The following is a 27,601-nucleotide window of genomic DNA, read 5'->3' as shown; positions in this document are numbered from 1 at the left end:
ACGACTGACCGACTTTCACTCACTCATTCATGGTCTTCAATGATTTCTCCACATTCATTAATTCATTCAACACATGTATATGTTTATTGGTCCAGACACCGCATTAGATTGTGGGATACAACAATGAACAAGATAAGATACAGTGTCTGTGGTCACAAAGTCTAGAGTCCACTGAGAAGAACAACTGGAAACAAGAAATTATAACATAGGTGAAGGGACTGGGAATTCATGTAGAACTAGTGCCTGAGACAGAGAAAGCCCTGAAAGAAGTGACTTCTAAACTGAGACCTTAAGAATGAGGAACTGCTACTCAGAGGAAGGATAAGAAGACTGTTCCAAGTAGAGAGTCTAGACATGTTCAAGAGTTGTGGTTGCTGTTGTGTAGTTGCTCAGTTGTGTCAGACTCTTTTGCAACCACGGGGACTGTAGCCCACCAGACTCCTCTGTCCATGGGATTCTCCAGACAAGAATACTGGAGTGGGGTTGCCATTTCCTCCTCCACTGGATCTTCCCGACCCAGGGATCGAACCCACGTCTCCTACATTGGTAGGCAGATTCTTCACCACTGAGCCACCTGGGAAGCCCATACATTCAAGGGTACTTTAAGCAATTCAGTGTGACTGCAAGGACATGACACTTCCTTCTGAGGGCAACAAAGAGCTTCAGTTAGATCAGAAATATGCCAGGACAATGTGCAGATAGCCCTCAATTCCATTTGTATTAAAAATGCCATACAGCTAAACATTTACATTTTCTCAAATGATTTAAATGTATTAGTACACAGATGATATCAAGAAGAAAGTAAGTAGTCTGCGAATGCGGGAAAGAGAAACAATTTAGGAAGGTCATATCAGAAGAGGTATAGCTGACAATGGAAACTGAAATATAAAAAGGAAGCCACTCATCCGGAAACTTGTGCAAGAGCACTTAATAAGCAGGGTATAGAATGGGCAAAGTTCCAAGAAGTTTAATGTCCCTTAAATAGAAAGTTTGAGTTTGGATATATTATGAAAGGCTTCATGTGCTGTGGTAAGGAGCTGAAATCTAGTCTTGCAGAAAACACAAATACTTTAACAAGGAAGTGGTACCATCAGATTAGGGTTTTAGAAACAGATCAATCTGGTAGTAGTAGTATGGATAATGGAGTTGGCAGGTAATGTGTGTCTGAGGTGAGAGGAGAGACACAAAGGAAGGACCGTAGTTAGGAAACTACGGGGAGAGGCCTGATGAGGGATGATGAAAGCCCAAGTTAAGCTTTGGCAGCAGTAACATGGAGGAAATAATCCCTTCGGAAAATGTCAACATGGACAGGACTTTTAACAGTGAGTGTGAGTGTGATGGTGATGGCAATGGGGAGAATAATCCCCAGGGTGCTTGAGAAGATGATGGTACAACCAAATAAGATTTTGAGAGGAAAAGCCCATTGGAGAGAGGAAGCTAATATGTTTCAACAGGAATGTGTGGATTGTGAAGGTTTCTAATAAATCTGCAAAAGAAGCTGTCTAACAGGCAAGTGTATGCAGAGATTTGGAGTCATGAATACTGACAAGATAATGAAAATGTGATAATATTACGATCATGTAAGAGTTGGCTTACAAAACACCAACTACCTCCCAGAAATAGTTCAAATAATCAAAGAGAAAAAATAGGAAATAAATATTTCATCAGTAAAAAATTTTAAATGCTTCTAATACTCTTTAATTATTAAAGAAAAGACAGAATTAAAAAAAATATTTAGAAAATTTTAAAATAAGCAGATTACCTGTGAAGGCCTATATAATGCAGTTTAAAACCATACCCAGAAGAAAGTTTGTAATCTTAAACAAATTCAATAAGAAACTATTATAATAAATAAATTAAGTAGTCAATTCAAGTTATCTTGAAAAAGAATAACAATCATCAGTAAGGAAGGCAGTAATGAAGGATTAATAAAGACAGCAGAAGCTACAGTAAGATTTATGTTTATAGTATTTTTTTTTTTTAGTGATTTTTAACCATACTAGCACAGAGTCGGACACGACTGAAGTGACTTAGCAGCAGCAGCAGCAGTACTTTTTATTAAGATTCCTTTCATAGTGTTACTGCTCTTCTTACAAAGTAGTATAGGTTTTGAGTGGTGCCCCAAACTCAATTCTTTCCTTTAACCTCTCCTATTTTTTGTAGAAGGGAATGGCAATCCAGTCCAGTGTTCTTGCCTGGAAAATCCCATGGACAGAGGAGTCTGGAGGGCCACAGTCTACGGGGTTGCAGGGAGTCGGACACAACTGAATGACTAATACTACACTACACTACACTACTATTTTTAGAGAATAATTTGCAGACTTCGGTATTCTGGTATAAATAATCAAATGGTAGATATATAGTATTGAAGCATATATATCCCACTATGGTAGAAAATCTTTAGTCAGGAAAGTTCAAGAGAAAACCAAAAACTATATATCACAGAAAACAATTTCAAAAAAGAGAAAATGATGGAAAATAAAAACCTAAATGAAAACACAGTGATTTTAATGCACGCTTTTATCATTTGAAGAATAGTAAAAAATAATCAACACAAGGACTTGAATAATCCAATCAGTAAATTCTTAATGCTTATTAATTATATTAATTAACCAAATATTTGACTATCTTGAAAAATGCTAATAAATTCCCAAAGGCATTCATTTAACGAATGACATGCTTTAGTAATAAACTAATCAAATTATACTGAAGAGCAAACTAAAAATGATTCTTAAGCCTAGAAGGGTTTCTTCACTGGAATCACAAATTATTTAGACAGAAGTAAAAAAAGAGAACATTTCTTATGAAAACCTGTGTAAAACAGGATGTATTTCTGTAAAAAGAAAAATCAATAGCTTTAATATTTGTATTACTATTAATTTAAAAAATCCAATATTCAATTAGGAAAGTCTTTGCATTATTTCACTTATAGTGAAACTACAGTGAACATCTGTGGTATTTTAAGTAAAAAATAGTTCATAAAGTTTTGTTTAAAAAAAAAAAGAAAGAAGGAAAGAAGGAAGGCATAATCAGCAGGGTCTTAATATAATAAGTGTGTTAAAGAGGAAAAGATACCCATGAAAGTGTCATTAATATTCTTTGGCATTCTTGTAGAAGCAGCTTCCATACTAGGACAAGGTAAGAGAGAAACCAAACTAAATCTTCCAGTTATTCAGAAATACTGGAAGATGTCTTTGTTTTTTTCTTCCCCCCTGGTCTTGCCTTATAGCTTGCAGGGTTCTTAGTTCCCTGACCAGGGATCGAACCCATGTCCCTGGCATTGGAATGAGAAGTCTTAACCACTGGACCACCAAAAAAGTCCCTGAAAGATGTCTCTTTAGGAGTTCTGGATGAAAAGGGCAAGGATCAGAGTCTGTAGCTAAAGAATGGGAGAGGCTACACAAGATCAAGAGCGTATTTCTGCTTGTTTTAAGCATGGGTCTCTTGCATCACTACTGCTGAGAAACAGGTTTCCCCCATAAGTATATGTCCTCATTATTATCTCAGCCTCTGTCCTAAAGTCTCTGAACCTACACATCAACCATGAGGCTGGAAAGGAGGAGCCATCTCTCCCTACTTGATGTCAACTTTTTAGGACTCATGGGACTTCTACTATCTTCCACTTTATACAAACACATAACAACATGGAGGGTCAGCCCATATGGTAAGGGAATTAAAAAATGAAGACTAAAATTGGTTATGCTAATACAACATACGGAGAAGGCAATGGCACCCCACTCCAGTACTCTTGCCTGGAAAATCCCATGGACCGAGGAGCCTGGTGGGCTGCAGTCCATGGGGTCGAGAAGAGTCAGACACGACTGAACGACTTCACTTTCACTTTTCACTTTCATGCATTGGAGAAGGAAATGGCAACCCACTCCAGTGTTCTTGCCTGGAGAATCCCAGGGACAGCAGAGCCTGGTGGGCTGCCGTCTGTGGGGTCGCACAGAGTCGGACACGACTGAAGCGACTTAGTAGCAGCAGCAGCAGCAGCAATACAACATAGCATAAATATGCCAAAGAGTTGTAAGCAATTCTCAATAAAATAATGGCTGATAAGCTTCTAAATGCTTGGAGAGGAGACTTAGGGTCTTTAATTTTCCTTTTAATCAGAAACTAAGATGTGTACATAAATGCAAAGAACTATCATAAAACATTACAAAATAGATGGCTCCATGACAAAAGTCTCTAAGTTTCACTCCTTGTTTATTGCAACAGAAAAACATAAACAGATGTCAGGGGAGGTTCTTATTAGATAAGAAGAAAATGAGTTTTGAAGCTTTCATTTCATAGACTTTAAAGATTTTTTCCTATCAATTCTTCAGTGAAAGATACACCATTTAGCATAATTTCATAATCAAAGTTTCCCTATTACTTGTGTTTATTTTCTATTATTATGTAATAAAAATATTATCATGCATTATGTTCAGCTTTATAAATAGAATTCATTACATTCTAACTGCTTAATATAAACTTCTTCTATAAGAAAGACAAAATTCCTTTAAAAATAGGGGTTTTATAGCAAATCATGATTTTGAAATAATTATGTACTCTGCCTCAATTTGTAGTCATATCCTCATTGATTCTCAGACTCTTTTAATGCCTGCCTCATCTATCTCTGCAGTTTTACAAAATAAATAGAAATATCTGAGAACTGGTTATATATTTATACATAAATATATTAAACTTGGATGACAAGGAAATCAAAACAGTCAATCCTAAAGAAAATCAACCTTGAACATTCATTGGAAGGACTGATGCTGAAGCTGAAGCTCTAATACTTTGGCCACCTGATGCAAAGAGGCAACTCATTGGAAAAGACCCTGATGCTCTTAAAGATTAAGGGCAGGAAGAGAAAGGGCGACAGAGGATGAGAAGGTTAGATAACATCACCAACTCATTGGATGTGATTCTGAGAGATAATGAAGGACAGGGGAGCCTGGCATGCTGCAGTCCATGGGATTGCAAGGAGTAGGACATGACTTAGCGACTGAACAACAACAACAACTATGCCAGTTAGAGCTGTATGTTAATACAGACAATTGTTCCTATCATTTATATTTGTTTTGAAAAATAAGATAATCATTGAGGTGTTTAAATGGAGAAAACTTTCTGCCAGCGCAATGCAGATAAAGAAACAGAAAGCACAGCAATGAGCACAAACCCCAGAGATCTGAACTTGTGTTAGCAGAGAAAGGATACAGTACAGAAAACACAGGACAATAGGCATGTGTATCGTATAAAATTGGTGACTGCTGTGGCGCCTAATAAGTTATAACCAAAAAGTTAAGGCTGACTTGGTACGCTCTTAGCTACTATCCATATCAACATTTCCACTAGGACAGCGTAATCCCATTAACTAAATGGAGTCACTTACGAATCTGAAACAATGCCTTCTGCTATTTCACAAACATGCACGAACAGGAGGGCAAATGTAAGAATCCATCTCAGGTTGTGTCCAGGAAAATGAAGCCATGTGTTGTGATGAATCTGTACCTTCGAGCTTTGACTCCCCCACCCTGAAAAAAGGAGGAAAAGGTAAAGAAATAAAGAATTAATTATAATCATGAAAATAATTTACATTGTGATATGCTTTGCAGATCGGGGAGAGGAGGTCCTAAAACCTTATTCCTTTCTAGGGTAGCAACATAAATCCTTCTCTATTTTCATTATGTTAAAAAAAAAAAAAAGGAATAATTTCAAAGGATTTTTCCAAGCTTCCCTAAGCTAACACATCAACTTTGCTGTCTAGCTCAGGAATAACAAACTCTGGGTGACAACCTGGTTATTTCATGCTCATCACGATTCTTATTGACAGATCTCATTCATTCAAAAGAAAAATAAATTAATGATGATGTTAATAAAAGCAATTCAAAGTCTCAAATCTTTCAAAAGATGGGATCTGTGGGAGGCCTAACCAAAAAAATAAAATGGTCACACTCGGTGACAAGATATAGGGCCCACTGGCTGTGTCAACTCTTACTCACATGCATGTCATGGAATAAAGATGATAACCCATGACTCAGCCAGCACCGTTCAATAGTGCTACTGATATTTTCTGAAAGAAAGCTAAAGCTTTGTTCATTGATGAGATTTTTAAGGAGGCTCAAGAACATTACCGGTTCACCCTTAGCTCTTCACTGAAGAAAAAAATTAAGTTACCAGATTATATGTTAGAAAATGTTGATGGTTTCCCCTCAAAAACAGCGCAATGCCAACTCATATATGGCGTGCTAAGACAAGACCCTACTTCTGTCTCTTGCCACTGCTGTTTTTGTTTTGTTTTCTCTCTCAATTTTTCAACTATAGAGAAGTCCCGTAAACTTCAAGAATGAATGGGGTTGGGAGGGATATGAGTGGTAAAAGTACTGAAGGAAGAAATTTCTGTTTCTGGGCAAAACGGACCCCTGAAGCATTCTTTGAAAAGAATACTGATTCATCTCTAAATTGTTCCCAAAAGAACTTCATTATTTGAAAATTAGTTGCATTTAACATATTTTACTATAATTTATGCTATTAAACTCTTCCAGGCAGGCTCTGGCTTTCTTTGCATCACTATAATTTTCCTTATACCTGATACTTCTTTGAGATTTATTTGTGATTTCTCACTAACCCAAATAGCCAAGATTATGAATAGTCTGCATTTTTAGCCATTTCTCTTTGACAATGTTAATTTTAATTCCACTTGATTTGAATACCCTTTTTGAAGAATGCCAGCTTCTGTGTTCCATGGCAGAGATGCAAACAACACTGCCAGAACGATTGCTCTCAATAAGTTAACTGGATGTCAAAAAGGAATTATTAACCATAGAAATACAACAAAAAAGAATGTTCTACTTTGGTAAGTAGGTTACTTACCAATGAACAATATTGGGAAAGTGATAAACAGCAGGAAGACATGAGGAACCAGGTTAAGGGCATCCACAAAGCAGGGATTTTGTAACACACCATCATAGATATTATAGGAAGAAATGTTATTACCGCAGAATGAAAGGCTCATTTCTTCTTATATAGTTCACTCTAAAAGGGAGAGAAAGGAAGAAAAACCTCTTACTACAAAATTCTCCTTCATTAAATTATAGCCTTGGTGGTGGTGGTTTAGTTGCTAAGTCATGTCCGACTCTTGTGACCCCGTGGACTGTGGCCCACCAGGCTCCTCTGTCCATGGATTTTCCAGGCAAGAAGAGTGGAATGGGTTGCCATTTCCTTCTTCAGGGGATCTTCTGGACCAAGGAATCAAACCCGGGCAGACTCCTGCATTGCAGGCAGATTCTTTACCAACTGAGCTATGAGGCATATAGCCTTAAAGAGGTATTATTTCATAAAATTAACCCCCTTTATCTTTGTAGCTGAAGAAATAGGAAATCTTTGTGGTCAAAGTTATTTGAGAATTACTTAGAAAGGCCTTATACATCCTATAAGGTCAACTTGTCAATAGTGTTTTTCCTGATTAAAATATTCCATTTTAATTTGGAAAATACATTATAATTGATATCTACCAATAGTGCTACCTCCAAGGAGTGTTTGTCTAAATAAATTATCAAAAACCAAAAATGGCTGTTTATACAGAAAAAGGAGGGGAAGATGAAACTGACTGAAAAGTCAAAATGCTGTAATATCAAATCCTTTCCCATGGTCATTCATTGAAAATGCTTTCACAAACAACTTCAGCTGAACACAATTTACTGCAGCATTTCATTCACTGCAGGAAACAGTAATACCAAGAGAGCAATGTGGAGTCCACCAGCATACAGCCTTTCTCTGAACACCAGTAAAATCAAGTGTTAAAGACCAATTAAATATAATTCAAGTGACAAGAAAATGAAACTACACAGGTCCCAGAATCAGACAATATTTTTACATGAAATGCACTCTACTCAGATTTTGAAACAAAGGATGCCTTTTTATTGGAGAGCTGTATTCCATCAGAGGAGACGTGGACAAGCTGGGAGAAGAAACAGAGGACAAGATTACACACGGTCATCTTAGCCATTGTGGGACACGGAGCTTCTACTCTGGCTTCTACTCGGAATGCAATGGAGCCACTGAGAGGGTGGAGATGAGAGGAGTGACAAGCTCTGACTTACATTTTAAATGAATTCTTACTACCGTGAAATGCCACCAAGAGTTTTAGTGTTCGGAAAACTTCCTATAATGCCTACCATTTATTTGTTGTTGTGGAGTCGCTCAGTCGACTCTGACTCTGCGACCCCATGGATGCAGCACACCATGGACTGAGCGGTCCCCCTCATGGGCTGCAGCACTATTTACTTAGAACCTACTAAATTCTGCGAGCTTTGCATATACCATGTAAGCCCTCAGAACCATGAAGCAATATCTGTGGAGCTCATCGAATTTTACAGATGATGATATGGGTGTTCAGATGGGTTCAGTAACTTCCCAACCAGTAGAGTAGCTGGAATCCACACCCACATGTGTCTGACTATAAACCATGTTCATTCCACTCCATCATATAGCTCCCGACTTATATTTTTTAAAGAAACTTCTTATCTATTCATATTAAAATAAGTAGTATTTTATGATTTCAACCTCCCTGGACTTTGTTTCTTTTCCATATTTATGCCACCCTGGATTCTGAATTAGATTATTCAAGGTTGGCAACGATTTGGATAGCTAAAGTGGTACCTCTTCTCTCTTCCCTTTCATTCATAATTGATTTAGCGATGGTCACGAATCATATAGTTTCCTAGAAAGAAACAAAGTGTGTTATACAGAAAAGATAGGCAGCAGAGGCAAACTATTGGAGAAACCAAATTTTAAACAAAATTTTTATAAAACATATGAATAGAAGAACTAGTTAGAAAGTCTGTGTGTTGACAGTCTGTCAATGGTCATATGGAATTCTCCTCATACATTATTTCTGGTAATACTTTTTTATACGCTCTCTAGTCAAGACCTTTTTTCATCTTTTAAAAAAATATATATTAAAAAAAAAACCCTCAAGATCAGCTTATACACTTGCCAAATCCTTACCAACTGTTAAGATTCTAAGCTTAATAAGAAAATCAAAAGGACTTGAGCTTTTAAAATTATCAATAAAATGGAAGTTCTGAGTTTTATAATTATATGTTGGATATTTTGGATAAAAATAGAGGAAATAGAAACAAAAAAATAGCTTGTAATGGAATTTTTAAGACTATTTCCTTTACTTAATAGAAATGATAAAAGGAAACTTTAAGCTTACTTAATCAAAAGGCACGCATAAACTGTTTCCTAGAACTAACTGGGAAATTCTTTTTGCTTTTTTTTTCTTTGCTTACTTTTTTTTTTTCTTCATTGCATGTGCATGCTCAGTCCTGTCTGACTCTTGTGACCCCATGAACTGTATGTAGCCTGCCAGGCTCCTCTGTTCATGGGATTTCCCAGGCAAGAATACTAGAATAAGTTGCCATTTCCTTCTCCAGGGGATCTTCCTGACCCAAGAATTGAATCTCTTGAATCTCCTGCACTGCAAGTGGATTCTTTACCTCCTGAGCCACTGGGGTTTCCCATTTTTCTTAAACTAGTTTTAAAATGTTATTGAAAGTTATAGTATTTCAGTGCTATATTCAATGTTAAAACTTGATATTTCATCATGATCTTTAAGGCAGCTGCTAAAATATAAACTGAATTTGCAAAACATAGATATATATGTGTGTGTATATATATATATATACACACACTTAATTAGCTATAAGCACTGCCTGCCAGTTATCTAATCAATCCTGAAACCTACCAATTAAGTAACCTTTGGATAAATCTGTGTAACTGTGGAAAGAAAATATCAGAGAAGTACAATAACCTGAAAAAGTCCAAGAACATTTTGAGCCATGCACTTGACGTCTGGGACTTCAGGTATTAATTAAGTGTAAAAATATTTATTGATGCTGACCATGCAACTTGGGCACCAAGAATTCAACAGTGCACGTGGCAGAAACAGTCACTATGGTCTTAGGCTGTATAAATCAGACTAGATAAAACCCAAAAGGTCTTGGTATAATGTAAAAGTTATGATTCAAAAGACTGGGAAATACATAATGACATAATCTCACTAAAGTGCATATGGATAGAGTAAAAACTTTAGAATGCTGTTTTCCTTCTGCCATAATCTTAAACCTCACATTTCCCCTTGGCTCCCAACCTGCTCACTGCATCTCTCCTTTTGCTTTTTCTTCTGCCTCTTCTTTCATCCTCTTCCCCTTGCCCTTTAGTCCCCTCCTCCAGACACCTAGCCTGCATGTGGCACACTCTTAACAGCCAACTCTTCTTACAACTCAACATGAATAAAGACAGAGAAAAAGTATACTTATTGCAGACCTGTTGACATTATTTGTGTTCACCTGAGGCATTTTATTCAATCAGGATTTTTAAACTAATTCTTAAATCTCCAACTGTCATTCAGGGTTTCCCTCCTGGAACCCAGGTTAAGTTGGGGATACTTTGGAAAGGTATAAATTGCTGCTCTCCCCAGATAAATGCCCTCATGTGACACCCGACAGCCCCGCCCCTTCGAGCTTTCTAGTTCAGCCAACACTGACAGGCCCCAGCATCAAAGAGAAGAGAGAGAGGGAAGCAGGCCAGAGAAGAAGACAGGACATTCTTCTTCCCACAAACATAAACACACAGAAAGACGTTCAAGTGTTTATGACAGTCGATAGGGTTGGAGAATTTGACCCAGTGAACTTGAAACACAAACACCAAAAGTGAAACTCTGATTACAGGAATGGTCTGTAGAACAGCTCTTTCTACAGGTCTTGGTGACCAAACTTATGATTTCATGGATATTACCCTCAGTGTTCTTGTGCCTTGAAATGCATCTTACAAAGTTCCACACCCTCAGGACTGAAAACATTTGGATTCAGTTGATGAATATAAAATAAAGTGAAAACTAGCACTCTTCATTGTTCACCAGAAAACAGTATCCGTTCTGATGGAAGAGTAATCACAGAGAATTTAACAAGCTGGTGACCCCCTGAAGAAAGCACACTAAATGCAATATAAAAGCTTTCATTCTCACACACAAAATAACTCATCCTTTACTTATTCAGAGATTAACCAAATTACACTGTGAGACAGAAACACGATATTTTAAAGAACTTATTCAGGGCTTTATCATCATCTCAGGTATGCTCAGGATCGGATCACTCAGGAAAATCAATGGATTTAATAATAAGTTATTTGAAGTTATTCAGTCCATGGTTTATAAAACATGAATTAAAAGATATTGGTCTATTTATCTATGAACTACAGGACCAAGCAGGAAATCATCAGCAAAAAGGACAGACATCTGATTTAGTGTCTGATCTCAACGCACCCGTCAAAGTTCTGTTGCACACCAAAGGAAATGTTGAAACTACTAAGTAGATAAGATTCCTTACACAGACACTCCAGTGGCCTTTAAAAAAAAATCCCAATCTGTAGAAATAAAGCAAGAAATAGATACCTTGGGTAATCGCTTGACGCTGCTTCAAACCCCCACTGGTGCACTTGCTTTACCTTCAAAACACCAGCTTCCTACTCTGTCTTTAAGTATAAATTTCAAAGCCGGACGCAGAACTCCTATAAAGCAAAGAGGGACAGAAATTAAGCAGAAAGTTACTTCATGAACAAGACGGGAAATATCTAAAAGGAAAAACAAAACACAATTGTATTAACTTTTTGCACTTTATCCACTTGGTTTAAGCAGGAGCCGGCCAGAGTTCTCTAAGTACAGCTGGAAACCTGATCCCCACGCCCTCTCTTCCCCCAGGGCTGGGGCCGGGTCCCTTCAATCCTAGAAATAGCGACGGCGAAACGCTGCGAGAGAGCGCGGGAGCCTTCCGCTTGCTGTTAGATCAAAATCGACAACTGAGGGTTATCCTCGAAACTCTTGAAATGAGATTTATGAAAAAGACACGGACTCACTCACCCCAAAGCCAGCGCTTTCCTTCCCCTGGCCGAAGCGCGCCGGGCGCCGAGCGGATTATTTTTAGGGCGGTGGGTGATCAGCTGCTGCCTCCTATCGAGTTTCTGGATTGCACACACTGCTCTGGGCTGGGGCGGACGCGGCCACTCCGAGGCAGGAAACTGAGCAGAAGCCCCGAGCGCAATGCCTGGGACTGGAGACCCTCCCCACCCCCGCTCGGCCCAGCCGTCCGCGCGCCAGCCACAAACTTGGGGCGCGCCTGACAAGGGCTTTAAGAGTGATGTGCGGCCCCCGCAACTCATTAGACACTGAAACTTACAATCTACGATTCCGTTATCCCCAGATAACGGGTGTGGGGGGAATCACTAACCTTAGTATACCCAAAGTCACTGCACTTGTAAATTCCCCCACCCTCTAGGCTCTGCGCGCGCCCTTTTAGCAACCACGTCAGGAAGCGGATTTGGGGGTTTCACTATTTCGCCTCCTGAGCTGATCGGGAAAATGAAGGGCTCACTTCACCCGGAGCAGCCGGCCGCCAGGCTGGATTCGTGCTGTGCGAATGTCTCGCCTTGCGAGGCGGGCTCCAGCTGAATAATTAGGGAAACTTGGTGTTCTGTGCCCGGCACTGCGCTCCCAAAAGGGAACCCTTAACCCTTGCCCCCCGAAACTGGGGCTTTTTCTTTCTACTGTTTTACAGACAGTTACCCTCACTCTTGCCCCCCCCCCCCCGAGAGATCGCAAAGTCTCAAAGCGATCACGTGTTTAAAATACACTCACCCCACAAGATCTAACACCCCCCCGCCCCCCCACTTCTTGATGCAAGCGGTAAACTTTGTCCCAGGCAACCGTTGTAATTAACACTCGCTTTTATCAGGGGTCATCGCCCTGTCAACTTGAAATAACCATTGTTTTCGTCAACTGTTCTGATCTGATAAAGGACGGTCAGCCCGGGGTGGGAGATGGCGGGGGGAGGGGTGTCGGGTGCGGATGAGGGAGCTGGGGCCTCCAGGGCTCGGTGTGCGACCCCCGAGGGGCATAGCTCCAGGGCTGTGGGCAGCCGGAGCTGGTCCCCAGACCCGAACCCCAAACCCTGGCTACCGCTCCGACTCAGGAACAGAGCGTCCTATTTCCTGCCAGCCCCGCGCTTTCCCCCCGGGCGCCTCCCGCTCGCAAGGTCGTTGCGTCCCCTAGTGAAGCCTGGCCTCCGCCAGCGATTGAATCTGGAAGCCGCGGCCGCTACGGGTCTGCGAGGACTCGAGGGGCGGCGCCCGGGAGGGTTCCAGAGACTCCGGGCCCGCGGACTTTGAAAGCTCGGCTAGCGCAGCCTGAAGCTGTTAGCCCAGACGCAGGCGCAAGGAGAGAGCGCGCTACCAGGATGGGATCCGGAGAGTGTGGCTGGTACCCAGGGACCCCGTGAACAAGCTTCTAGGGGAACCAGAGGCTCCCAGCGCATCTAGGGAGAGCGAATTGGAATTGAGGGGTGCAGATAGTCCCAAGAGACAGACTCTGAGTGTGACCACACAAAATCAGGTTGGACTATCTAGATATAGAGAGATAGCAAGGAGATCAAACCAGTCAATCCTAAAGGAAATCAACCCTGAAAACTCATTGAATAGACTGATGCTGAAGCTCCAGTACTTTGTCCACTTGATGCAAACAGCCAACTCATTAGAAAAGATCCTGATGCTGGGAAGATTGAAGGAAAAAGAAGAGGGAAACAGAGAATGAGTTGTTGGATAACATTACTGATTCAATGCACACGAATATGGACAAATTTCATACGTTAGCGCTGTAGTCCGTGGGACTGCAAAGTGTCGGACACGACTTAGAGACTAAACAACAAATATATATATCAGATCAGATCAGTCGCTCAGTCGTGTCCGACTCTTTGCGACCCCATGAATCGCAGCAGGCCAGGCCTCCCTGTCCATCACCAACTCCCAGAGTTCACTGAGACTCACGTCCATCGAGTCAGATGATGAACTATGGAATGAGGTTCGTGACATTGTACAGGAGACAGGGATCAAGACCATCCCCATGGAAAAGAAATGCAAAAAAGCAAAATGGCTGTCTGGGGAGGCCTTACAAATAGCTGTGAAAAGAAGAGAAGCGAAAAGCAAAGGAGAAAAGGAAAGATATAAACATCTGAATGCAGAGTTCCAAAGAATAGCAAGAAGAGATAAGAAAGCCTTCCTCAGTGATCAGTGCAAAGAAATAGAGGAAAGCAACAGAATGGGAAAGACTAGAGATCTCTTCAAGAAAATCAGAGATACCAAAGGAACATTTCATGCAAAGATGGGCTCAATAAAGGACAGAAAAGGTATGGACCTAACAGAAGCAGAAGATATTAAAAAGAGATGGCCAGAATACACAGAAGAACTGTACAAAAAAGATCTTCACGACCCAGATAATCACAATGGTGTAATCACTGACCTAGAGCCAGACATCCTGGAATGTGAAGTCAAGTGGGCCCTAGAAAGCATCACTATGAACAAAGCTAGTGGAGGTGATGGAATTCCAGATGAGCTATTCCAAATGCTGAAAGATGATGCTGTGAAAGTGCTGCACTCAATATGCCAGCAAATTTGGAAAACTCGGCAGTGTCCACAGGACTGGAAAAGGTCAGTTTTCATTCCAATCCCAAAGAAAGGTAATGCCAAAGAATGCTCAAACTACCACACAATTGCACTCATCTCACACGCTAGTAAAGTAATGCTTAAAATTCTCCAAGCCAGGCTTCAGCAATATGTGAACCGTGAACTTCCTGATGTTCAAGCTGGTTTTAGAAAAGGCAGAGGAACCAGAGATCAAATTGCCAACATCCGCTGGATCATGGAAAAAGCAAGAGAGTTCCAGAAAAACATCTATTTCTGCTTTATTGACTATGCCAAAGCCTTTGACTGTGTGGATCACAATAAACTGTGGAAAAAAAAATATATATGTATATGCATGCTAACGCTAATATACTTCAGTCATGTCCGACTCTTTTGTGACTCCATGGACTGTAGCCCACCAGGTTCCTCTGTCCATGGGATTCTCCCAGTAAGAATACTGCAGTGGGTTGCTATGCCCTCCTTCAGGGGATTTCCCCCCACCAGGGATTGAACCCACATCTCTTAAGTCTCATGCATTAGCAGGTAAGTTCGTTGGAGAAGGAAGTAGCAACCCACTCCAGTATTCTTGCCTGGAAAATCCCATGGACAGAGGAGCCTGGTAGGCTACAATCCATGGGGTCTCAAAGAGTTGGACACGACTGAGCAACTTCACTTTCTTTCTTTCTTTATCACTCGTGCCACCTGGGAAGCCCTTCCCCATCTCACTGCTGCTGCCGCCTTAATTCATGATCTTCATGTCTCTCGCTAAGACTATTTTGGTACCTGCAAACTGGTGATTCTGTGGCTGAACTGTCCTCCTCCCCCTTTCTACCACATTTTCCAGACTTATCCTTGTAAAGATCTAGTCATGGCCTTCTTTCTCAATCTTTCAAAGTGTGGTCCACTAATGACCTGCACCAGAATTCGAAAGCATCAATTCTTTCGTGCTCAGGCTTCTTTATGGTCCAGCTCTCACATCCATACATGACTACTAGAAAAACCATAGCTTTGACTATACAGGCCTTTGTCACCAAAGTGATGTCTCTGCTTTTTAATACTCTGTCTAGGTTTCTAAATTAAAAGCCATAAGAAAAGTGAATTCTTTGGGTCAGAAACTAATCACTAGTTTCAGTGAAAATATTATTTCCAGAAGGCTGCTGGCCTCTCACAGTTTTGGAAGCTCACAACTCAGTAGGGAACTTATACTGTTGTGTCTGCTTCAGCAAAACTTATCAGGGCTTGTTTCTCTTATGATTCTCCATCTCTCCATACTTACTCACCAAGCTTTTCCTTAGAGTCATCCTCAAAATTTAAGGGAAGTGAATGTATACCTTCATAGACCTGGCAGTTTAATCCAAAGAGTTCCCCCACAAAGTCAAAATATCTTGTCGTCTTATATTGCAACTTAAAAATGTATACAGATTTTGCATTTTATCCTGTAATCCCCACAACCACCAAGAGCCATATCCATTTTCTAAATCAGTTGTTATTGTTGTTCAGTCACAAAGTGTTGTGCAATTCTTTGCAGTCCCATGGACTGCAGCACAGCAGGTTCCTCTGTCCTACACCATCTCCCAGAGTTTGCTCAAACTTATGTCCATTGAGTCAATGATGCTATCCAACAGTCTAATCCTCTGTCGCCCCCTTCTCCCGCCTTCAGTCTTTCCCAGCAACAGGGTCTTTTCCTGAGAGTCAGCTCTTCTCATCAGGTGGCCAAAGTACTAGAGCTTTAGCTTCAGGATTAGTCCTTCAGAATATTCAGGACTGATTTCCTTTAGGATTGACTGGTTTAATTTCCTTGCAGTCCAAGGGACTCTCAAGAGTCTTCTCCAGTACCACAATTCAAAAGCATCAATTCTTTGACACTCAGCCTTCTTTATAGTCCAACTCTCACATCCGTACATGACTACTGGAAAAACCATAGCTTTGACTATGCAGAACTTTGTTTACAAACTGATGTCTCTGCTTTCTAAATCAGTATTGCCTAGCAAACAACATTCTGCCTGAATGCAAATACTTGTTAAATGACTAAGTAATATATCCAAATTGATGTTAATGGGGTGGTGGGTAGGGGATGTAAGTGTATCTTCAAGCAAAATCCATGCCTTAAGAATATGTTCCATGATTGCTCTGTGGTGTCAAGTGTTGAATGCACATATCCCCGTTTCAGAAACATGGTGGTAAAATGGCCTCACAACTAATTGTTTACCAGGATAACTTCCAGAAAATATTTCTGGTAATTTTTTTTGGCTATGCTGCATGGTTCATGTAGGATCTTAGCTCCCCCAACCAGGGATGAAACCCATGCCCCCTGTAGGGAAAGTTCAGAGTTTTAACCAGTAGACCACCTGGGAAGTCCCCAGAAAATACTTCTAAAAACAGATAATAATGCTGAGTCATCGTACCAAAATACCACTTTCAGGCTACAGTAATTACAATTTAACTTTCATTTTCGTTTCCTATTCAGTTCACCATGGAATAATGAAATTACTATTTAAACTGTCAAATCCACACTTTCCATTGCCCAGGTGGTTTGTTAGTGCCTCTCTTCTTTCTGCCGATTGTCAGCGCTTTCTCTGTCCAGTCTTTTTGAAGTAGAAAGCTGAAAAAAAATCATCTTCATAACTTAGATAAGAGTAGAAAGTATTGGGAAATAATAGAATTATACAGATAATTTGACTAGAGAAGGAGTCTGCGGGGGACAATAGAAAATCTCTCTGAGCTGCCTTGGAAGGCACAAAAATTCACTCCTTTATTCATGAGAAGTGACAACAGTGACAGGTAATTTGAGCAATTGCTATGTGCCAGGCACTACGCGAAGCATCTTATTGAACCTCACTACTATCTTATCAGCTGAGTATTTCACAATCCCTTATCTATTGAAGAAATGAGTGAAAAGATAATAAACGTATTTCTTGCCACTCCCACCAGCAACTTCTTGGTACTGGGAATATAGCTAGGATTTGACTAGCACAGAGAACACTGCAGAGTAGAAATAAGTAAATAAGCAAATGTAACATGCTCACTTTACAATTCCATAAGGGTTAGACTTAATTTTGGAGGGCTGTAGGGGAAACCAAGATACTAGACAGAAAACTTGTCTCCACATCATTGCTGCTAAGTCACTTCAGTTGTGTCCGACTCTGTGCGACCCCATAGACATATCATTAGGACTTGATAAAATCTAAACTTTTTTCTATTAGCGTGAACTACAGGCATAATTGAAATGTAATCTCTGGTGGCTCAGGCAGTAAAGAATCCATCTGCAATGTGGGAGACCTGGGTTTGATCCCTGGATTGGAAAGATCCCTTGGAGGAGGGCATGGCAACCCACTCCAGGATTCTTGCCTGGAAAATCTCATGGACAGAGGAGGCTGGCGGGCTACAGTCCATGAGGTCGCAAAGAGTCAGACACAACTGAGTGACTAAGCACAGTAGGCATAATCAAAATGTAAACTTTCTGTAGTATATTCCTTCTCTTTCCCCAAACTCGCCCCACCTCCCTATTCTCTCTTCAGTTCAGTTCAGTTCAGTTCAGTCGCTCAGTCGTGTCCGACTCTTTGCAACCCCATGAATCGCAGCACACCAGGCCTCCCTGTCCATCACCAACTCCCAGAGTTCATTCAGACTCACGTCCATCGAGTCAGTGATGCCATCCAGCCATCTCATCCTCTGTCATCCCCTTCTCCTCCTGCCCCCAATCCCTCCCAGCATCAGAGTCTTTTCCAATGAGTCAACTCTTCCCATGAGGTGGCCAAAGTACTGGACTTTCAGCTTTAGCATCATTCCTTCCAAAGAAATCCCAGGGCTGATCTCCTTCAGAATGGACTGGTTGGATCTCCTTGCAGTCCAAGGGACTCTCAAGAGTCTTCTCCAACACCACAGTTCAAAAGCATCAATTCTTCAGCACTCAGCCTTCTTCACAGTCCAACTCTCCCATCCATACATGACCACAGGAAAAACCATAGCCTTGACTAGATGGACCTTCGTTGGCAAAGTAATGTCTCTGCTTTTCAATATGCTATCTAGGTTGGTCATAACTTTCCTTAATTGCTCCAGTAACTCAGATTTAAAGCATTGGTGGGATCTTGCATCCTCATAAAGTTATTAAATCACTTAAGTTATGCTTAGCAATAACTTTCCTGACTTTTTTCCTTTCTTTCTACCTCCTTTCTATCTTAGAGTTTCGTTAGTTACTGCATCAACCACTCAAGGCTTAAGATTTAATTATGGTCTCTCTCACCCTAAAGCATTTTACATATGCATAGTATATTAATCTTCCTACAGGGCATTTTCAATTATAGAATAACCACACTCCCAAATCTCTCATGACTCACTCTGTCATTTAAGGTCCTTGCAAAGGTTGCACCATCCTCCCTGACCCTTTGTTTTCCAACCAAACTCTACTACACATAGCTCCAGTACACCCCCTGCTCTGACCACCTCAATACCCTTACTTTTGCTTATCCAACTGCAAAATGATCTCTTTGATTCTTTTCCCTCTTTGAATTCTAACCTGTTTTCCAAATGCCTTCATATTTTGCATCACTCCGCTGTGGATCAAGTACATAGTAGATGTGAAACTGATTGCTACAGCCCTTTCTCTCTATAACTGCAGTCATGGCACCACTTCGATGTGGCTTTTGCAGCGTCCCCCCCACCCCCTCCACACATACACAGCATGGGCTCTGCTATCAGTCAGATCACTGCTCCCCAGGTCAAGCCGGCCTCTCAAGGCAGCAGTCTTTGTGTCCCCTGCTACTTCCCTTCTCCCTTCAATTGCAGAGTGTAAATGATCCAGAAGACAAATGAGAAAAGGCCAATGGACTCTAATCAAACATTTGGTTTTTACAGGCACACCTGGTTTTATTGTGCTTTGCCTTATTGCACTTTGCAGGTGTTATGTTTTTTTACGAACTGACGGTTTGTGGCAACCCTGTGCTGTAGGATGACAGTTAGCATTTTTTCCCTCATTTTTATCCATATTTTATTTTTCCCTATTCTCATCACATCTATAGTTACCAAAAGCAGTCAGCTGTACAAGATTAATTTAATGGGAAACAAACCTTTGTTTACAAAAGAATGTGCTGATTCCCAGGAGAAAACATTGCTTTTTACTTGGGTCTCAATCTAGAATCCTCAAATTTGAGTAAGTCAGCTTTTAAATGTGTTAATTTGGATGGTTAGCATTTTTTAACAATAAAGTATCTTTTAAATTTTTTTGAAGTATAGTTTATTTACAATGTTGTGCTAGTTTCAGGTGTATATCATGTGTGTGTATACCTATACGTGTGCATACATGTGTGTATACATATATGTACATACATATGTGTATACATGTGTATATGTGTGTGTATATGTGTGTGTTTGTATATATATATATATATGTATGTGTATATATATGTATGTATATGTATATATATACTTTCGCAGATTCTTTTCCCTTATGTGCATTTATGCTCAGTCACTCAGTTGTGTCGGATTCTTTGTGACCCCATGAGTCTAGTTCCCTCTGCTATACAGCAGGTCCTTGTTGGTTATCTATCTTATAGATAGTTTGTACATGTCAATTGCAACCTCCTAATTCATCCTTTCCCTTCCCTTACCCCTTTGGTAACCATAAGCTTATTTTCTATGTTTGTGACTCCATCTATGTTTTGTAAATAAGTTAATTTGTATCTTTTTTTTCTTTTTTGGCCCCACTACCTCATAGCAAGTTTCATGGACATCTTGATACTCTCCTGTCCTAACGTCTTGTTAAAATGAGAGCAGAGATTGAAGAGGGAAGAATTACAGAGGTTAAGAGCTGTGTTCTCGGAGAGTTATCAGTGAGGACTCTTGCAGGTAAGAGCCCAACAGGATTTTGAACCCAGTGCGTTGTTTATAAAACAATGAGCTTTGTTCTGAATCATGCTATAGTTACATGAGTTGAGCAGTAGAAACCAGAGAACCATCTTCCCAGAGATGGTTTGTAGGAATAAAGGCTATTCATAATGTTTATACAAAAGTAAAAGCGTGAGTAAGATCTATATCTCCATAACTATGTCTTGCAAATCTGGAAATACAGACTCAGACACGTGCATGTAATACTGACTATTCACACACTCCTATTGAGGATGCGAATACAGACGAACTTCCTTAGGAAATACTATAAAAGGATATAAGGTTAAAGTAAAAAAAAAAAATCCAATGTTGTTCCTGGAATAGCAGATCACAGAGGCTAATCTGGGAAACAGATCCTGAGGGCATTTAATAAAGTCAGATAAGCACTAAGATTACGTTGGCCGAGTCACGTAATAAAGATTTTTTATTCTTTTGCAAACGTGAACCATTTAGAGAGTGAATTTCCCTTTTCTAATGATTCATTTAGGGGGAGGAAAAAAGATATCTGTCTTAAGCCAAAAGAACAGTCAAATTCATTAGAGCTTGATGAAAATGAAGTTCTGAAAATCCACAGTTGATGTGCTTGGTTCCACCAGCACTCAGAGCATTCATTTCTTGAAATGAAGAAAATTAAGACTTGGATTAATTTCTTCTGTCAATGAATATTTACTGATGGTCTACTGTGTGTCTCACATGTGGCAGGAGAAAATGGCATTACATAAGATAGACATGCCTTTCTAGAAGTTTAAATCTAGCAAGGAAGAAAGCCATTAAATAAGAAGAAACATTGTTAAAGATAAAATTGTCATAAGTGCTACAAATGGAACATACAAAGTATGATGACAGCTTGTTATTGCCAGACCAGACCTAGCCAGGGGAATTTTCCCATGGAAACCACATTTCAGCTGTAGCATGGAGAATGAGGAGTAAGTCAGGCGCACTGTAAGAGAGGAAGAGAGGTCAGGGAGGATAATCATGTTGTAAGTCAGGAGAATATGTGCAACTGCTATATTTAAAATGGATAACCAACAAGGGCCTACTGTATAGCAGTGGGAACTCTGCTCAATATTCTGTAAAAACTTAAACAGGGAAAGAATTTAAAAAAAGAATAGATGTATATGTATAGTTGAACCACTCTGTTGCATACCTGAAGCTAACACAACGTTGTCAATCAAATATACTCCAATATAAAATAATTAAAAAAACAAAAACAAACCTGGAGTATATGTGCAAAGGCCCTGTGGTAGAAGGGACTGCATGCTTTTGAGGCACTAACAGAAGGCCAGTGGCTAAAGTGTGGTAAGGGCAAAGAAGGGTCAGAGACGACAGATGGGCAAGGCCTGGGAGGGTCATAAGAAGGATCGTGAATTTTATTCTAATTTCAGTAGGAAATCAATCAGAAGATGAACATTTAAATGATTTCTTTTTTTTCTATTTTTATATAAACCCATATAGAGAACTTTTGTATTCATCTACTTTCTTGTGTTGAATTATTTTTTTTATACATTACTAAGAATAAGCTTACTGATTTAAGTGGTAGAAATATCTTCATTTCTTATGCTATATTTTAATATATTTAATATATCATATATATATTTAATATATTATAGTTGTTGTTTAGTCATGTCCAGCTCTTTGTGACTCCATGAATTGTAGTCCACGAGAGTCCCTTGGACTGCAAGGAGATCCAACCAGTCCATCGTAAAGATCAGTCCTGGGTGTTCATTGGAAGGACTGATGTTGAAGCTGAAACTCCAATACTTTGGCCACCTGATGTGGAGAGCTGACTCATTTGGAAAGACCCTGATGCTGGGAAAGATTGAGGGCAGGAGGAGAAGAGGACGACAGAGGATGAAATGGTTGGATGGCATCACCGACTCAATGGACATGGGTTTGGGTGGACTCCAGGAGTTGGTGATGGACAGGGAGGCCTGGCATGCTGCAGTTCATGGGGTTGCAAAGAGTCGGACATGACTGAGTGACTGAACTGAACTGAACTGAGAGTCCTCTGTCTATGGGCTTTTCCAGGCAAGAATACTGGAGTTAATTGCCATTTCCTTCTCCAGGGTATATTCCCAACCCAGAGATCGAACCCACGTCTCCTGCATTGGCAGGTGCGTTCTTTACCACTGGGGGAGAACTGTCCCACGTATGTCTGGAGTCTCTAGGCTCTGTGGTCTTAAGATCTTAAGCAAGACTTTCATTTAATGTTCTATTACACATTTTCAGTCTTCTTAGTGTTGTATAAAGAAGACTGGAAAGTCTAGAAGGAACAGTTCAAACTTTTGGGGTATTTTTACCCAAGATTAAAATAACATAAAGTGAAAGTCCTTGGCAAAGTGTAAAACACCATAAAATCATAAGATGTTAGTATTATTTAGTGTTTATTTATTATAAATATTCATTACATTGACAAGATCCCTTCTCAAAACATAATATAGGAATACATAAACATACTTAAACCAGGTTCAGTTTGTTTGGGACTTTTCTGTATTTAGTATCTAGTCAAGATTTCATGGTTTTAAACTTGGCAAGGAAAGTGAAAAGCAAAAAAGAAAAACTAACTTCACTTGAAACATTTTCCATATTTCTCCTCTCTCTATCTCTCTCCCAATTTTTTGTTTCTATGGAAAAACATCAGGGAAAATATTTCAATTAATTATTTTAAAAAGACAAAGAAGTTAAATGGAGTGAGATCTCTCTTTTGACATGCAATAAATAACCCAAAGGGCAAAATTCACATCTGAAATCTGGCCTATTAATTATGAAGACTAAGAGCTAATTCCTCTCCATGATGGAAAACAAAACGATAACTTAGTCAAAGGATAGGAGGACAGTGAAAGCTACCCTTCCTGTTGGACTCTCTATAAAGCTAATACTGAGATGAGTTGTGTGTGTGAATGATTTGTTAACAAGTATAATACCTTAAAAGGAAACAGAAGGAAGTAGGATTTTGCCGGAGGGTGCTGTCGGGTCCTGTCACAGACACGACAAAACTCTGCCAGTCCACTGGGGCTCTCTGGAGCAATGACTGTCCAAAGCTAAGCCCTTATACCACCTTGTAGCATCACTTTGCTCCATCACTGGCTGGAGGGGCACTCTGAGAACTTGACTTCTGTTCAAACACTGAGGTACATACCAAGGGAGCCAACTGCGGGAAACCATCAGCTCTTACATTCCTTGTGGCTGGGCAGCAGACCATTTGGAAGGGAGACTTGAGCAGCACACTTCAGCGTCTACACAGATACACAGAAAAGCAGCAGAGCTTGAAAGACTAGCAAAGAGAAAGCTGAGATCATTCTTAAGATCATCACCTGTATTTCCTGAATCACAGCAGTCTGGATCTAAGAACAAGATAACAAAAACAATCTCTTTTTAAAGAAAAAGCTGTCTGTAATCCTACTCGGCATTGATGATGCTCAGACACTCATGTCTGACTCTTTGTGACCCCATGGACCATAGCCCACTAGGCTCCTCTGTCCATGGGATTCTCCAGGCAAGAATACTGGAGGGGGTGGCCATTTCCTCCTCCAGGGGGTCTTCACCAGCCAGGGATCAAACCCTCATCTCTTAGGTCTTCTGTATCGGCAGGTGGATTCTTTACCACTAGCACCACCTGGGAAGCCCATCTGTAATCCTACTTACCCTTCAAGAAATCTATTCTCCAGAAGATCTTCCTAAATAAATTTAAGAATATCCAGTGGGTGTCTTACATGAGCCCTAATGACATTCTGTTGTCTGCCATGAGGGAACCTACTGTTTTTCTTAACTCCCAGTACAGATTCAAGAGCATGTGTCTAACTACACCTAAGTAAAGAAGGGTTCTAAGCTTCCCTGATGGCTCAGACGGTAAAGCATCTGCCTGCAATGCGGGAGACCCAGGTTCGATTCCTGGGTCGGGAAGATCCCCTGGACAAGGAAATGGCAATCCACTCCAGCACTCTTGCCTGGAAAATCCCATGGATGGAGGAGCCTGATAGGCTACAGTACATGGGGTCACAAAGAGTCGGACACAACTGAGCATGAGCAAAGAGTTGCGTACGACTGACTTCACTTCACTTAAGGGCAGCTATGCCATTTTTACCCATGGACAGCATGACTATCCAGATACTGCTCCACAGGAAGTACCCCTGATGATGCCAAGTTGCCCAAGACCAGGAATTCTGATCTCGAGCCAGGGATTCTGATGTCTTACGTGCAGGAGTGTGCGCTGCTATTTTCCTTCAGTCATGTCCAACTCTTTTTCGACTCCATGGACTGTAGCCCACCAGGTTCCTCTATCCATGGGATTCTCCCAGCAAGAATATTGGAGTGGTCGCCATGCCCTCCTCCAATGCCCTCCTCCAGGGGATTTTCCTGACCCAGGGATCAAACCCGTGTCTCCTGCGGCTCCTGCATTGCAGGCAGGTCCTTTACTGCTGAGTCACCAGAAGCCATATGCAGGAGCAGAAGGCACTAAAACCAGCCCTTCACCATCATCCATATCACCACTGCAGGCGTTGTCAACACTGCTAACATTCTATCACGATGCCACCAGTGTCGCCACTTCCAGAGGACCCAAGTTCTCATGGAATCTGTAGAAGTACAGCTTTTTGAGATCTCGCTTCCTTTTCCATTGCATTTCCCTTGCTCTGAGGCTGAGGAAGACTGGGCTGATTGATCATCTAAGTGCCAAATGCAAACACACTCCCTTCTGATAGTGACATTAGATTTTGACCAGACTCTGTCTGTGTTCATTTTCACTCTTATCTTAGGAGGTTGGTTTTTTTTTCCCTAGTAGGAAAAACAACTGGTTGTGCAGTGCACTCCTAATCTTCCAGCCTTACGCAGCTGTTCTTACATGTTAGAATGCAAGCTGAGATTCCCAGGGCATTTGCTCAAGAGTTTTCTCCAGTTATTAGAGAATGAAAAATTGCTAAAGCATACTTTGCCAACAACGGTCCATCTAGTCCAGGCTATGGTTTTTCCAGTGGTCATGTATGGATGTGAGAGTTGAACTATAAAGAAAGCTGAGCACCGAAGAATTGATGCTTTTGAACTGTGGTGTTGGAGAAGACTCCTGAGAGTCCCTTGAACTGCAAGGAGATCCAACCAGTCCATCCTAAAGGAGATCAGTCCTGGGTGTTCATTGGAAGGACTGATGTTGAAGCTGAAACTCCAATACTTTGGCCACCTGATGCGAAGAGCTGACTCATTTGAAAAGACCCTAATGCTGGGAAAGATTGAGGGCAGGAGGAGAAGGGGACGACAGAGGATGAGATGGTCGGATGGCATCACTGACTTGATGGACATGGGTTTGGGTGGGCTCCGGGAGTTGGTGATGGACAGGGAGGCCTGGTGTGCCGCTGTTCATGGGGTTGCAAAGAGTCAGACATGACTTAGCGACTGAACTGAACTGAATTTCTGTAAGGGGGTTTCCCCGGTGGTTCAGACAGTAAAGAATCTGCCTGCAATCCAGGAGATGCAGATTTGATCCCTGGGTCAGGAAGATCCCCTGGAGGAAGGCATGACAACCCACTCCAGTAGTTTTTCGTGGAGAATCCCATGGAGAGAGGAGCCTGGTCGGCTACAGTCCATGGGGTCGAAAAAGAGTTGGACGTGACAGAACATGCATGCAATCGCTCTAAGAAACTGAAGACAACTATCATCTATGGTGTAAACAGAATTATTCTCAACAAATCCTTTTTCAGTCTTAGTCAAAAAAACTCTTCCAGCCAGAATGGTAGGTCCATACAGCCAGGATAGTGACAAGTCTGTTTGCCAAGCTGGGCAGAATCATGAGTAACCCTCCTCATAAATAGTCTTAAGCTTCTATTTGACTTTTCTATGTGTTACACTAATACAAGCTGGAATGTTTTCAGCCCAACTACTTGCATTTGAGGAAATCAAAATAATGCTTAATACTTTGAAACCATAGTTGAAGAGGTCAGGTGCAGTTGAATCATTTGTTAAAATATTTTCTTTCTGGAAACCTAAATGCTTCTCACACAGCCTTCCCTGGGCTGTTACCTTATAAGACAATGTTAGGAGGGGCAAAACTAGAAGAGATAATATTATGTCAGTACTTTTAAGAAAGTGCTAAAGAAAAAAAAAATCAGAATTCAAGACTTCAGTCTCATTTCCTGTCATATAGTCAACAAATGAGGATTTTTCAGTTTCTTTGAGATAAAATGAAAGCTAAGATAAGTTGCATTTCAGTTGTTTCTCCAGCCAGCTTGGAAACATATTATTTTCTAGGAAAAAAGAGTATAAAAGAGAGACTTTTAAAACCAATTGTTTTCATGCTACAGAAATACATCTGTAGGCCATAGAGCACACAAATGCATTCACCTCCCCTTCTGGTTATAGTGGTGACGTGTCCTTCCTGTTTATCCTTCTCAGGAATATCAACTTTTCCACATTTCAGTTCCTGGAACTCTTTGGTCTCTATTTCCTCTCTCCAGCTTTTCTCCATCACTGAACTTAACAGTTAGGACCCATTTAGTGTTCGCTCAGGACTCCTAGCATCCAAACTGAGACTAGCTGGGCAAGAATCTTACTGCAAGTTTGAATTTGAAGTTCTTTCCAAATAAAACTTGTCTGAAAGGAAAGAAACAGAAGATCCAAAATTGAAGGATTAAATAAGCTGAAAAACCAAAAGAGACATGAAAAGTGCCCTTTCGTGGACACAGCGCCAAGTCTCTATCCAGACTAGAGTGCAAACATGTTTGGCCATCGACACTCAATTCCCTTTACTCCATAGAGTGAAAAACAGGAGCTCATTACCATGGTCCCAATGGCATTTAACGTTCTTTGGTTACAGTGACTCCCGGCCAAATGAATATTAAAAAACCCTTGGAGCTCCAGTGACATCCACTATCATTTAAATGCAGGGCAAATTAGCCAAAGGATCATACACAGTTCAGGACTTGGCACTTAATTCAAAGAACAGTTAATGCCACAAGTATGTGTTCATTAAAAAGCTGAGCATAACTGAAACTTTTGGTTAAGCCAAGAACATTCAAGTAAAAGGACTAAACTCAGCAAAGAGAAAGGATCTGTAATCAAAACAGTAACAGATTCAGTTTGATCAGAGTGTGGGTTGGGGATGGTGTGGGGAATGAAAGGGAGAAGAAGAAAAGATGAAAAATAAGTGAGTTAGATACAAATCCAGAAGAACTTTCAATGGCAGATTAGAAAATACATTGTTTCATCATGAAATAATTAGAGTTTTTTT

The 27,601-nt window shown here is 40.6% G+C and overlaps 1 protein-coding gene across 6 annotated transcripts in view; it reads right to left on the bottom strand.

Moving 5' to 3' along the window:
* Nucleotides 1–12,682, bottom strand: part of ABCC9 (ATP binding cassette subfamily C member 9) — a 156,665-nt gene extending 143,983 nt beyond the window's left edge. For 2 of the 6 annotated variants that reach the window (XM_061417661.1, XM_061417664.1), the window contains exons 1-4: nt 11,912–12,682; nt 11,447–11,562; nt 6,862–7,023; nt 5,381–5,522 (exon numbers count right to left, since the gene is read on the bottom strand). In XM_061417661.1, coding sequence (XP_061273645.1) covers nt 5,381–5,522; nt 6,862–7,003 — 284 coding nt within the window. In that variant the 5' untranslated portion in view covers nt 7,004–7,023; nt 11,447–11,562; nt 11,912–12,682. Of the gene's footprint in view, nt 1–5,380; nt 5,523–6,861; nt 7,024–11,446; nt 11,563–11,658; nt 11,881–11,911 lie in introns of those variants that run through there. The other 4 variants (XM_061417660.1, XM_061417663.1, XM_061417662.1 and 1 more) reach the window with 3 other exon arrangements.
* Nucleotides 12,683–27,601: the final 14,919 nt, after the last annotated feature.

This window comes from Bos javanicus, chromosome 5, assembly GCF_032452875.1.
Source record: "Bos javanicus breed banteng chromosome 5, ARS-OSU_banteng_1.0, whole genome shotgun sequence".
In the NCBI taxonomy this organism is placed as follows: domain Eukaryota; kingdom Metazoa; phylum Chordata; class Mammalia; order Artiodactyla; family Bovidae; genus Bos; species Bos javanicus.
Note: the sequence above shows the minus strand (reverse complement) of the source record. Positions and strands in the feature narration are given on the sequence as shown.